Raw genomic sequence first — 12,127 nt, forward strand, 5'->3', positions numbered from 1 at the left:
ATGAATAAACTAAAGAATAGGAGTACTATGGAAGAAAAAAAATATCAAAGTCAATTTATATTGGTAAATAACTCTTTATCTGATTATTTTAATTAATTAATTAGAGAATAAATATATGCTAAAATAACTCATGTGATACAGGAAATCTTAATTTGTAGATGGAAAAAAAATTAAAGTTCAATCATGTATCACCACTCATTGTTATTTTGCCTTTTGTGTGAGAGCTATTATTATCATATTTGGTCCCACGTTTTCAAAATGATTTGCTCAATTAAACATGTCGTTATTCATCCAATGCCGTTAGAGATAAGCGGAAAGTCTTTATTTGTTTCTACGAAAGAAAATAAAATTAAGATATCAATAAAATGGATTATCATGGCACAAATGGGTAGAGGTAAAGAGATTAAATGCAAGCTCCTCATTTTATTTGAATGTAGAGATCAATTTTCAATTTGAGCTTATCAATATTAAATTCCAAGATTCGTTTTGAAAGGGATATAACAAATTATATTGGGGCATAATTGAATTTACGAGACTTCAATTAATTAAGTCGGTTCCAAGGAGAGAATCAAGATTCGGGAATCATTAAACTCAGATTCAGTAATTTATATATCAACATCTGGGAATTAAAAAAAAAGCTAGAAAAATAAAATAAGTATCCTTTTTGTGGTAACCCCTTTAAACAAAGGGTGTGAGTTTTCTTCACGAAAAAGGGATTTTGATTTTATTTAGTAATATTAAAGTTTAAAGCAATATATATATAATTTTCAATACATTCACTTTTTCCATAAATTTTTTATCTTATGCGGGATATAAAGGGTAATCACATAAATATTATTGTCGGCAACTCTAGATTCTTCAATTGGGAAATTAATTCATCTAGCACATGCCATTCAAAAACGAAATTTATGCATTCCATAAGAAAGTGTAATGCGCCGTTAGACTTAGGGCCATGAAAAATTAGAGTATTTGGGTGGGCTGTATGATTCGAGAATCGAATAATTAGATAATTAAATAGTGTGAGAATCATCAAGTAAGAAGTGGGGCAACTTCAGATAGATATGTGGTACTAATATTTAGATTAAAAACCATATGCAATAATTGAAGTTGGTTACCTATCCATGTTCTTATATTAATGTCAATGAATTCAAATTAAAGATCTCACACCTCATCTAATCTAAGTGTGCTACTATTTGACTGTATTGGAATGTATTTAATTATTTTTATTTTATATTTTATGATACAATAGTTCGATTACAATTTTCAAATTTTCAATGAAATTTGTTTGTATATAGCAGTGGTTTGCTTAAGCTCTGCTGTCATAAAATTGTGCTTCTTTTATTTGTGTAAGAAATTTATTGAGTACTAGTTGTCATTACATTATTTATTCAACGACGTTTTTATTGAAAATGTTGATGGAAAATAATTTATATACATGCATACAATTTTATTCTTTTTTAGGCTGCAGATTATGTCGTCCATTAGTTTGGCACATGCATGGTTTCCCATTCTTTAAATTCAAAACAATGAATGAAACAAAAAATTGGTAGCAAATCTTGTCTACCAGTCTAATTATATTTATTCCAATTTGCTTTTCAATTTTATCGAACTTTTTTAATGTATGAATAAGTAGTGCAATATATAACCGTAATACCCCTTTCTTTTTTCTCAATGACAGTAATAATTATAGGTTTAGAATATGAGTATTAGTTTGTAGGAAATATTTAAAATGATAAATGAAAAAATTTAAGAAATGCATAATTAGTTTAGAGAAAATATTTAACAATTCCAAATAATGGACTATATGAAAAATATTTAGGAGTCTTGTCCATATAACCGTGATTTTTTGCAATTGATTTTAATATATTTTTGGAGGTATGTGAAAAGATAAAATAATAAAGTGTGTGAAAAAAGATTATGAAGATTTGTCTACTGAACTGTGATAACTGTATATTTTTTGTTAGAATACGAGTACTAGTTTGTAGGAATTATTTAAAAAGATAGTTTAACAACATTTTGCAAATTTGATTAAAATTATAGCGGGAATTTCATAATTTATTTAGGAGTTGATTTGGTGATATTTGTTTCATATAAATATTTATTTAATCTTAATCAAATCTCTTAAGTTGAATTTAATGAAATACAAATTCACAAGTTTGATTTAACGTTTTACAAAACAACCCATCTAGCAAAAATCACAAATATGTTCACAAAAATAGCCTCTCGATTAGGTGTCATACCAATTTTGGTATGATCAGTTTTTATTGGGATCCATGTTTATATTAAATCTGCCAAATTTTCATACAAATTGTTATTCAACCACCCGACAACATCAAATGTGATAAGATTTTTGTTTACTTTGGTCTCTTTCTTTTCTTTAGTTTTTGTTTTGCGTTAATGGGTCAAATTCTTCAGTAGGAGTACAATTTAAAGAAAAATAATTCATGAAGCATAATACATTCTCGATTTTAATATCATCAGCCTTTATGTAACCTCATAGGAGTAGATAACACAGCAAACAAAACGATGAAAAAAATAACCTAATACTGATTTACCACAAAAAATGGATAACTGGACATACACCAAACATCCTTACTCCATCGATAGCAACGATTCACACACATCATCTGAGGAATCGAATGCTGAAAACCAAAGTTGCGCTTTACATGTTAGCCTGAGCCAGCGAAACTAAAGATCTGGACGTTGATGAATGGATTCACTGGACAGGCAGTCGCCTCGCCTTCTTCCTATTGACAGAAGGTTCGCTCTTGGAACCCCTCAGCGCATTCATTAGTTGCTGACTTCTTGAGTTTGGCATGTGCTTCATTACAAACATGCGCGCGTGCTTCCTCTCATCGTCCATATCCTCCTCCAGTCGTCTCTTGCAAGAGATACGGTCTGCACTTCTCAGATGGCTGCGGCAAATGGTGAAACCTGCATCTAAGACCCAAAATCAGCATCAATAATCAATTGTTACACTTGTAAAGCAGTACTAAAATTCTTATTAGGCATCAAGAATTGATGAATATACCAGGTGGTGAGTCTTTTCTGTATATCTCAGGACTTGGAGATCTGAAAACTGCTTCAGTATCAATTGGACTCTTTTGGGGCACACTAACCTCCTGATTATGGTTAACCTTTTCGAATAAAATTGGAGAAACTTTTTTGTCTTTGGGGATAGACATATTTGAAGGTTTCACAGACAATGGTTCCACTGAATCCTCTAGATCATTTATGCTTACTTTCCTCTTAATTTCATTCCTCCTAGACAATGGGGTCACTGAATCTTCCAGATAATGATCATTTACTTTCCTCGTACCTTCATTCGTCACTGCTCCACTATCCTTGATCTCATTATCATCACCTCCCGTGTGCACTATTCCAGTATCACAACTTACTGTATTGGTATCACAGCCAAATTTGTTCACCAAATAGGGAGATACTGAGGTGTCTATGTTGTCCAACACAGATTTTGGAGATGTGTTCCGCATAGTTGAATACAATAATTCTTTCTGTGATTCAATGAAACTTGAAAACCATGGAGTACCATGTTTTGCATAGAACAGAACATAGGCCTCTTGCGATAGCACATAAGCTTCATTGACCAGCTCAACCTACAGAATGGGAAAATGTCAATCAGAGAGTAGATAGATAAGCAGGTCTTTCTCTCTGAGGGCATTCTGCAAGCAAAGTTCGGATAAGGTGTGTCATAGGTTAACGCATTACCTTCGAATCATCAAAACAGCACCATATGTCAGCTGATAAGCGTATGAAACAGTAGTAGTGGCCAGATGTAGGCGTTAACCCAAAGTGCACCACAACGGCATAGAGCACATATTGAAGATCTTCCTGCAGAACACCCATAAGATCAAAAAAAGGAAAGCTTCAGAAAGACATAAACTAAGAGAATAAGCAACGCAAAGAATATATAGGTAGCCATGTTTAAAATCCAGACATCAAGAACAATACTAAGTGTAGAAAAAGACAACTCCTTCAAGAACCATCAGAGAACATTTTTTCCCAACTACATGTACTATGGATGCATTTAAGGGATCTTATACATAATACATAGAAGGTAAGCAGCAAGGAACACTCACATGATTATGATTGCCATTGCCAGTGAAAGGGTGCATGTCCAAATCTAATGGAAATGCCACATGTTTATCAATCTTTTCAACAAAGCTGCCATAATTTTTGAACCGCTTCAAATGAAGTACTGCTACGTCAGGAGCCTGATCAAAGGAAAGTTTCTTCTCAACATACACTCGCTCTTTACACTTTTCACATGTAAACTTAGTCTCCGGGTCTTCAATCTTTTCAACCTTTGTGAAAGATTGGAGAGCAGTAAACAGATTGTCCGCATCATCAATCTCCAAACTAAGGTCAATTGATGGTTCATAAGTGTCAGAGCAGTGACCACAGTTGCAGCACATCAACTGCAATTACAAAACTCACAAAATTATGGTGATTTATAGCACAATGAAAATAAAAGGTAACTCAATTATGGATGATAACGGAAAAACGGTAATATTCAGAATCTAATAGTAAATCACATACATTGCTGACAAGACGACCACCAAATACTTGCTGCACTATGTTTTTCTTCGGTTCATAACATCCCTCAAGTCTATCCAAAAAACACTGGAGGAATTCGTGAGCATCTTCCTGCTGGAATCTCTGAAAGTTTGATGATATATCTAGTAGTTGTACAGAGTCAAAGGATCACAACAACAAAAAACTAAACATTATATAAAAACAACAAATTCAGGCCAGATTGTCTTTTCTTACCCATCATAAGAGAGGTCATATACTAATTATGCATCAGCTATCAATAGACTAATATTGTTATGAAATGCTATAGATAATAAGAACTGCTAAAGACTATTAACAAATTTTACATAGAAGGAATGCTATAGATGGTAAGAAATGCTAGAGAGGATACGAGTCAAGTTGTTGACAAGATCAAAAGGTGAGACGGCGGTGTTTGAAACAAGCGATTGGAAAATCAGATCCCGCATTGCATTCAGCACAGAAAATTGCTCCTTGTTATCTGAGGCCATTATTGAAAATTACACAATCAAATACAGTTATCCATGAAAAGACAAAACAAAGTAAATTTAGCATCAATTCACTTACAATTATTGGTCGACTGCATTAAATACCCATTCGAAAGAATTGGCTGAAGAAGCGGAACAGTGTGAATAAAGCACTGCAACACTGAGTTCAGAAAGCAGGTGTTGCCCAAATTTTCCAACCCGGCTCCCTGCGAAATTTCAACACCGAAAATGCCAAATCAGTTAAATTAACACAGAAAACATACAAAACACCTTCTAAAACAGAAGAAACAAGCATAATTTGCTTTTTTATTTAGAATAAAAGAGGGAGTGAGATGAAATTCTTACTATAATAGCACGATTGGGCAGCGAACTCGAAGGCGGAAACTCGACTGCTACTTGTGCCGATTTCTGAGGTGGCTCGTCGAATTCAGCGGGTCTGGACCACGAGCTCGACCAGTGAGAAAGAGAAGCGGAGGGAGCAGGCGACGAATTGAGGCGTTGGGCATCACTAACAAGTGCATCTTCAGCGGCTTTCTCGGCATCCAGCAACACAGATTCGTGGTCGGCCATCGGCGCTAGGGTTTTCTCCGACCAGATTTAGGGTTCCTCAATTAGCATGTGATTTCGGAAAAATTGAAGGATTGGTTTCGATTTAGAAGATTTTTTCAGTGATATTGGATGGAATTCGAAAAAAGAGGAGGGAAAAATTTGGGGTTTTCGTTTTGGGGGTTTCGTAAAAAATTTAGAGCCATTTTCCCTCTTTATGTTTGGAGGGAAACTGAAAATCATTTTGACTTTGATATTACTGTTCATTGTTTTGAGTCGAGTTTCACATTAGCAGATTTATGCATTACTAAAATATTTAAGTTTACTCAATTAGCTCATTTCTTTGTCTTAGAGCATCCGCAATGGTACTTAGGCCCCACATGTCTGCCGTGCCTCCGTAGGCCAACCGCCTGATTGCCGCCGTGCACTTTTGAATAAAGGTGTGGCTTGGGTCTGCCAGGGCACCGCATCGTGCCCGAAGCGGAAACACAGATATCGACGCTCTAATGCGCCAACGATGCGCATAAACAACTCCCTGCGCATTCTAAAACGCCGCCGGAACATGTTGGCGGGAAACCGCGGGTTCTCTGCAAAGTAGTCGTCGTACAGCCGCTGATGTGCAGCTACGTGATCCCGATCAATCACTGCTCGGTGGTGGACAACTCGTGGAGGGCGAGGTATCGCCTGCTATTCCACCATACGCATGTACCGCTTCATCCCGCGGTTCATGTAGGCATCCATAGCCTTGTTCATCCTCCGTTCGTACTCCTCAGCATCCCCACCACTACCACCACTACCACCACCGCTACCACCCGCGTTACTCATCGCTCGATGATGCTCTTGTACAAGAAAGTTAGAGAGAGAGAAAACTCGTTAACGCTAGCCAATGGTTCGGCTAGCCGATCGGCTAGCGCGATGAATCGGCTAGCCGGTCGCTAGCCGACCATTGCGGATGCTCTTAAATCAGATAAAATGATAATTGTTGACTTATTAGTACAATTTAAAGTACTATTGTTTTTCATTATTCGTTCATTAAATATTCTTTTAAAATAGTAGTATGAAATATTTATCCTCAAACGTTAACTATCGACTGCATCATTTGGCTAGCAACACACATTCTCAAATCAATTTTTGTTATGCATTAATGCTATTGTTAATTTGTTATGATTTCTGATTTATGTTCTAAATTGCAAATTTAACTTTTATGCCCATGCTCTTGAATTTAAAATACTGTTATCATTATTTCCGATAATAAACATCTTATTTGAATGTCTTCTCTTTTTAGAAAACTAAAACAATCATACTTGCCTCAAATTACTAAAACCATCAATATAAACAATGCTTTTGGATATTCAATAACCAACTATTTAAACATTCACCACTAAATTTGTAGCCTTAAAATCCCCCATAGAAAGTGATGTTTATAGATCTCAAATTTCTTGTGTTTAAACTATAGCCTTTCGTATGAAACCATTGTCACCTGTAGGCATCTGGCCACAGTTAAAATTTCTAACAAATTTTATGTTTAATGTCGTTCAGACTACTTGAAGAAATTTTAACATTCATACAAGAAAAATCGACGTAGTAAACTAAAGCAAATGAAATTTTCTTGTGATAGTCTGAAGCAACCAACTCATTTTTAACACCAAGTGAGCAAATAAAAGGTCAAAAATAAAAATGATCCAATCACATAAACCCAAAAATAGCATTTAGCATTTAGCATTGTCGAAGCATTTTCTGTAACTAAACAGCACACATATCTCAAGCCCATGAGGGCTGCTACAGCTCATGACCCAGCTTTTCAAAGTAATGCTCTTTTTTACATTTATAACTACATAAAATATGGGGCAGGTAATGGAACAAACTCGTTTTTCATGTAAAATACATTGCAAGGAGTACTCTTCAGAGGATTCTGTCCTGCAGATCTGTTAGCAACGAAGACGCAAGGGAGCTTATCTTTTTCCCAGTTTCTCCAGCCATATTCTTTAGAGAGGAGATATCTTGTTGTGCCTGGTGAAAACAAAAACAAACAATCGTATCGTTCAAGGTTACAAGACGTGATAAGACAGACCTGCGCTCCCAACAGATTTAGATCAGTATAGTAAGAAAATGCATGTTGCTAGCTCTTACCTGGAAGGACAGCTTATTAATGAGCTCACCGGCGGAAATGTCAACAGGAGAACCAGACTCATGACCAAACAGATCGGCACTAGATATTGATGATGACCCCTGGTATACAATTGAATCATTCAGAGCATGTTTAGACCAATTGCATGTGTATAATGAGGTGAATTGAAGATAGGAATTATTGATTATGCATCGAAGTACTAATGTCATCATTAACTAGAGCAATCAATGCTTCCTCCGAAAAATTAAGTTTTCCGGAGAAAACATATAGAGGCTTTATCACCTTACTTGACTTACCTCCTTGCAACTGCTACACCAATGGTCAGAAATATTATCTACAGTTGACTACGAGGAAAGTAGAATGAAGCAAAATTTGGAACGAGAGTCCCATCCCTCTGTTTTACACATCGGACAAAATAAATAAAGCAGAATAATACGAGACATAGGGTATATGACATACTGAGAATTTCGACAATGTAGCTGATGCCTCCATATCTTTAGCATTGGTTTGATTACCAAAGAACTGGGCAGATGATATTGATTTTGCATTAGTAAATTTCTTCCTTGCTTCGTCAGTCTCCTCAACCTGAAGATGCCAGATACCAGATGGATTATGCTCATAGCCACAGGCCCACAACATCTCTTAGTAACAAAACTAACCTTAATATGATACAATGGCACCAAAAACAAAACAAGAAAGAGCAAGACAAAACAAAGTAAAGGAATAAGCCAACAGATAATGAGATGCAAAGTTAAATGAAAGGCAAAAAGTTTTCCAATCAAAACCATTTCGAAAAAAGAAATGTTGTAAAAGTTGAAGATCAGACCAAGAACATTGAAAAGATACAAAAGATGGTAATCGTATTCAGTTCGAAACCACCAGTGAGAAGTCAAATATGCACTAGACCACAAAGGAATTTGCCAACAAACGAAAGAGAAACAATCATGTGTAGGAATCAGGAAACAACTAACAAGTTTCCCCAGCATCCTCTCAAAGTTAACAAATTTACATCCTACTTTTAAGTTGATGAATAAGATTGATCTTACTTGGACTTTTAACGAATTTGAACCACTTTTCTTAGGGAAGCCACTGTCCATGCCATATTCAGCAAAGAAATTGGACGACTTTGGAGCTGATACATGGTTAATAACACGAGTGCCTCCGGAAGTCATCTCAGTAGGTTCGCCATTTTCAGTATACTCAAATCGAGATGTAAATGATGCACCAACTGCAGGAGTGCTGCTGGTTGAAGATTTGGCAGAAGAAACTTGTACAGGTGGTTCTTCAGGCTTCTGTTCATAAAGGCTTTCACTAGGCTGCATTGTGAAAACATTTGAATTACCTATTATAAGAAGCGCTTCAATGGTACACTGCAAGAAGTTCAGTAAAGAAGACAATTACATACCTTGCTTGTGAGTTTCTTAGCACCCAGTCCACCAGACTTTCCAGTTTTCTTTGCACCAAGAGTCTTCTTGACAAAAATTGTTGAAGCTGCTTGGGAGGCCCTAGGTGAGGAAGAAGAAGACTCAGCTGTTCCGTTTTTCAGAGATTGGCTTTCTTTCAGTGTGTCATTTGAAGAACCTCCTTTGGGCTCTTCAGCAACTTTTACATCAGAAAATCCATTGGAAGGTTGGGATGACTGGGAAGCAACGGGCGAGGAAGGTAAGCCTGCCTCTTCTGCATTACTCTTCGCAACTTCTTTAGCAAGTAATTGTCTGTACAACTCAGCAGCTCTTGAGGTATATTTGGCCTCAATCTTTCCTCCATCACTCCATCCATGCTGTTTGAAAAACACTTGAGCACGGTTATTTCCGCCAAAATACATCAACTTTAACTGCTCGGGTGTCCAAGAATCCATATTTGTTGACCTGTGATCAAGGATCAAAATGAAACTACAATATGTAAAGAAAATCAAGATCAAGCAGAAATCAGTTGCCTTAGCTACTTGACATGACCCTAGACAATAAATGGGGCTATTCTTTTCGATTTTGCTGGACCAGTTTCACTCAGAAACAAATGTGATAAAATAGATGTACCCTCAATACAGAAAACTCTTCATGCTGCGAACCAACCGAATTTCCAAGTTCTGTATTGCCTTATATATTTTGCATTGGTTATTTACTCAAGCCAAGTGTATCAAGATCAGTGTTTTGGAAGGAGTTCAAGAAGCTGTTTTGGCTGGGCGCTTAAACTTGCCGCACAGAAGGGTAACAGTGCAGCAGCTTGTATGACATGGGCTGAAGAGCTCATTGAACTGCTGTTGTTTCTAAGAATTTACAGTTATAATCCAACCATTTACTGATTAACCAAATCCTATGCACAATATAATGACCATGCAACGAATCAGTCTGCTACACTAAATCTTTTTCTTTAACCAACTACCAGAGTAGAGAGAGCTGACCCATGAACTTTAAAATTTCTCATTAAGTCATTATAATATTAATCATCAGAAATCACAGTTCAAATTAGTCAGTCCATTAACTTCCATAGTTGTTAAGAACTGAGACTAAAACACATAAACAATTAGGTAACAGGCTATAGATAGTGGAGGCATCAAACTAATTTAACTTTACCAAGAAGGTGCAGGTAATACTGCTTTCTTTAGCATTTAAAAATATCAATGAGAATGATCTCATGCTCAAATCTTATTTGTTAGTGTTTGCAGACATGATTCACAATGACTATTGAATATGGAATTTAGTTGGCAGCCAACTTAGATTCTCTGTCAGAGTTGGTGTTTCATTTCCATTTTCCGGTGCCCGCTGAGTATTCTATTGGTCATATTCTAAAAATTGAACACATTTACATGATATTGAACTGCATATTGCTGTAATGCGTGCAAAAAAGGCAATTAGTAAATAAAGTATACAAAGTTACAAACTCAATTTCTCCATTCCTTTCCCAATAAATCAACTTAAACAGTTTTAAGATTGTTACGATATAATCCAATTTATTGCATCTCCAAATAACTTTCCCATCCCGAGCGAGTACAGAGAAGTTAGTCTGGAATCTAAACAAGTGGAGTATGTTACTGAGAAAAGAAATCAAGTTCAATCAGGAAGTTCTACACGGAAAAGCAAACTGATGAATTAGAAATTGATAATTTTGATGTGACTACAAATAAAAACTTATCAAAATGCTAGCAATGAATTTCCGGTCTGATGTTTATTCTGTAGAGCTCGTAGCAAAACCGTACATCTACGAAAAAAAAAATCCTCAGATACAGACGGTCATTTGCAAAATTACTTTTAAGATGATTTAGAATCCAAATACTCCTACCATTCAATCAAACATCTAAAAGCTGATCTCAGGGAGAGAAACAAAAATAAGATAAGTTAAGCCGGAGACAGGAATTACCTCACGAAGCTGATATGCACGCCAAGGCTTCGATGAACCCCCGAACAATCAATGCACAGGAAGATCCCATACGGAACGGACGCCCAAGTCGGATTCTTTGCGTTGCAATCGAAACACATCTGAAATTGAAATGCAGATATCCAAATCAGCCAGGGTTCAATAACAAAAAAAATGTAAAAAAAACAAATAAAAAGAGCTGGATCAGATCTGCATCAGATCTCAACCTATTCCATCAAAATTAAACGAAAATAAACCTTATTATCGGACTTGGCCCTGAGCTTGCGGAAAATGGCGTTTCTGTCGGTGAAGGAGTCGGAAGCCATGGCTCTATAGCTTTCACGGATCCTGTATCAACAAAGGTACAGAGGCGATGATGTTTGTACTTTATTTTATTTTTGAGAGAGAAAGGCGATTCACTATCTCTCTCTGGTTTCCTTTCTCTCCCACCTCTCGCCCTTTTTGAAAACGAAAATGCAATTCAAGAGCAGAGAGAAATGCAATCTGAGCCCCAGATATGGAACCTGATATGACGAAACTGCCCTTAATCGATAGGGGTATAACAGGTATTTCCTCTTACGTAAATTAGTTGTTGCTGCATTCATATGGTTAGGTGTTGGGAAATCAGATGTTCTAACCGCTCAATGCTAGGTTTCAGTTTCACTCAATAGTGGGCCCTATTTTAGATTTTCCAATGCACAAAATTTTTAATCTTGTTTATTTTCTAAATTAAAAAAGATCTGACGAATTTTAAATGATCAAAATAACACTTTGATTTTAAAAGATAATAGTAACAAATTACTCATAAAATTATTTCCAAATCAGATTTCGATCGTCTTTATTCTTTCCTTCCTTTTCCAGATGGTCAGGGGATTTAAACAATGAAATGACCATGATTATTATCCAAATATATGGAAGGTGAACTCAAAATTGGGCTTTCCAAATAAATAATATTAGAGGCCTATGCTCATGGCCCAAAGAATCGTTAAATTTAAGTTTATAAAGAAGCCCTTTTATCTTATATGGCCCAACTCAAAATTAA

General features: G+C 36.0%; 2 protein-coding genes across 3 annotated transcripts; both read right to left on the reverse strand.

Annotated features, from left to right (window-relative positions):
• Positions 1-2,421: 2,421 nt before the first annotated feature.
• Positions 2,422-5,795, reverse strand: LOC125192443 (ubiquitin carboxyl-terminal hydrolase 20-like). 2 transcript variants are annotated; one of them, XM_048090013.1, is made up of 8 exons: positions 5,403-5,795; positions 5,137-5,263; positions 4,943-5,050; positions 4,558-4,697; positions 4,098-4,436; positions 3,727-3,849; positions 3,032-3,614; positions 2,422-2,934 (listed from the first exon to the last, which is right to left on the reverse strand). In XM_048090013.1, the coding sequence occupies exons 1-8, from the start codon at positions 5,625-5,627 to the stop codon at positions 2,717-2,719; spliced, it is 1,863 nt and encodes a 620-aa protein (XP_047945970.1). In that variant the 5' UTR covers positions 5,628-5,795; the 3' UTR covers positions 2,422-2,716. The 2 variants fall into 2 exon arrangements, with proteins under 2 accessions (XP_047945970.1, XP_047945969.1); XM_048090012.1 differs by having other exon boundaries at positions 2,422-2,940; positions 5,403-5,794.
• A 1,499-nt stretch (positions 5,796-7,294) lies between these two features.
• LOC125195638 (probable ADP-ribosylation factor GTPase-activating protein AGD9) lies at positions 7,295-11,565 on the reverse strand. The gene is made up of 7 exons (XM_048093769.1): positions 11,343-11,565; positions 11,089-11,207; positions 9,137-9,599; positions 8,778-9,047; positions 8,191-8,316; positions 7,734-7,832; positions 7,295-7,613 (listed from the first exon to the last, which is right to left on the reverse strand). The coding sequence occupies exons 1-7, from the start codon at positions 11,409-11,411 to the stop codon at positions 7,506-7,508; spliced, it is 1,254 nt and encodes a 417-aa protein (XP_047949726.1). The 5' UTR covers positions 11,412-11,565; the 3' UTR covers positions 7,295-7,505.
• Between the last annotated feature and the right edge of the window lie 562 nt (positions 11,566-12,127).

Source organism: Salvia hispanica, chromosome 6 (assembly GCF_023119035.1).
Source record: "Salvia hispanica cultivar TCC Black 2014 chromosome 6, UniMelb_Shisp_WGS_1.0, whole genome shotgun sequence".
Lineage (NCBI taxonomy): Eukaryota > Viridiplantae > Streptophyta > Magnoliopsida > Lamiales > Lamiaceae > Salvia > Salvia hispanica.

Excerpts from the sequence above, each read along its gene's own strand:
- LOC125192443 (XM_048090012.1), bottom strand. The coding sequence starts at position 5,627 with ATGGCCGACCACGAATCTGTGTTGCTGGATGCCGAGAAAGCCGCTGAA. Across the intron at positions 4,698-4,942 it reads TCTTGTCAACAACTTGACTC|ATATATCATCAAACTTTCAG; the intron begins GTATCCTCTCTA and ends TACAACTACTAG. Across the intron at positions 3,850-4,097 it reads GCAATGGCAATCATAATCAT|GAAGATCTTCAATATGTGCT; the intron begins GTGAGTGTTCCT and ends GGTGTTCTGCAG.
- LOC125195638 (XM_048093769.1), bottom strand. The coding sequence starts at position 11,411 with ATGGCTTCCGACTCCTTCACCGACAGAAACGCCATTTTCCGCAAGCTC. Across the intron at positions 11,208-11,342 it reads GGGCCAAGTCCGATAATAAG|ATGTGTTTCGATTGCAACGC; the intron begins GTTTATTTTCGT and ends TTTCAATTTCAG. Across the intron at positions 9,048-9,136 it reads CTAAGAAACTCACAAGCAAG|CCTAGTGAAAGCCTTTATGA; the intron begins GTATGTAATTGT and ends TTCACAATGCAG.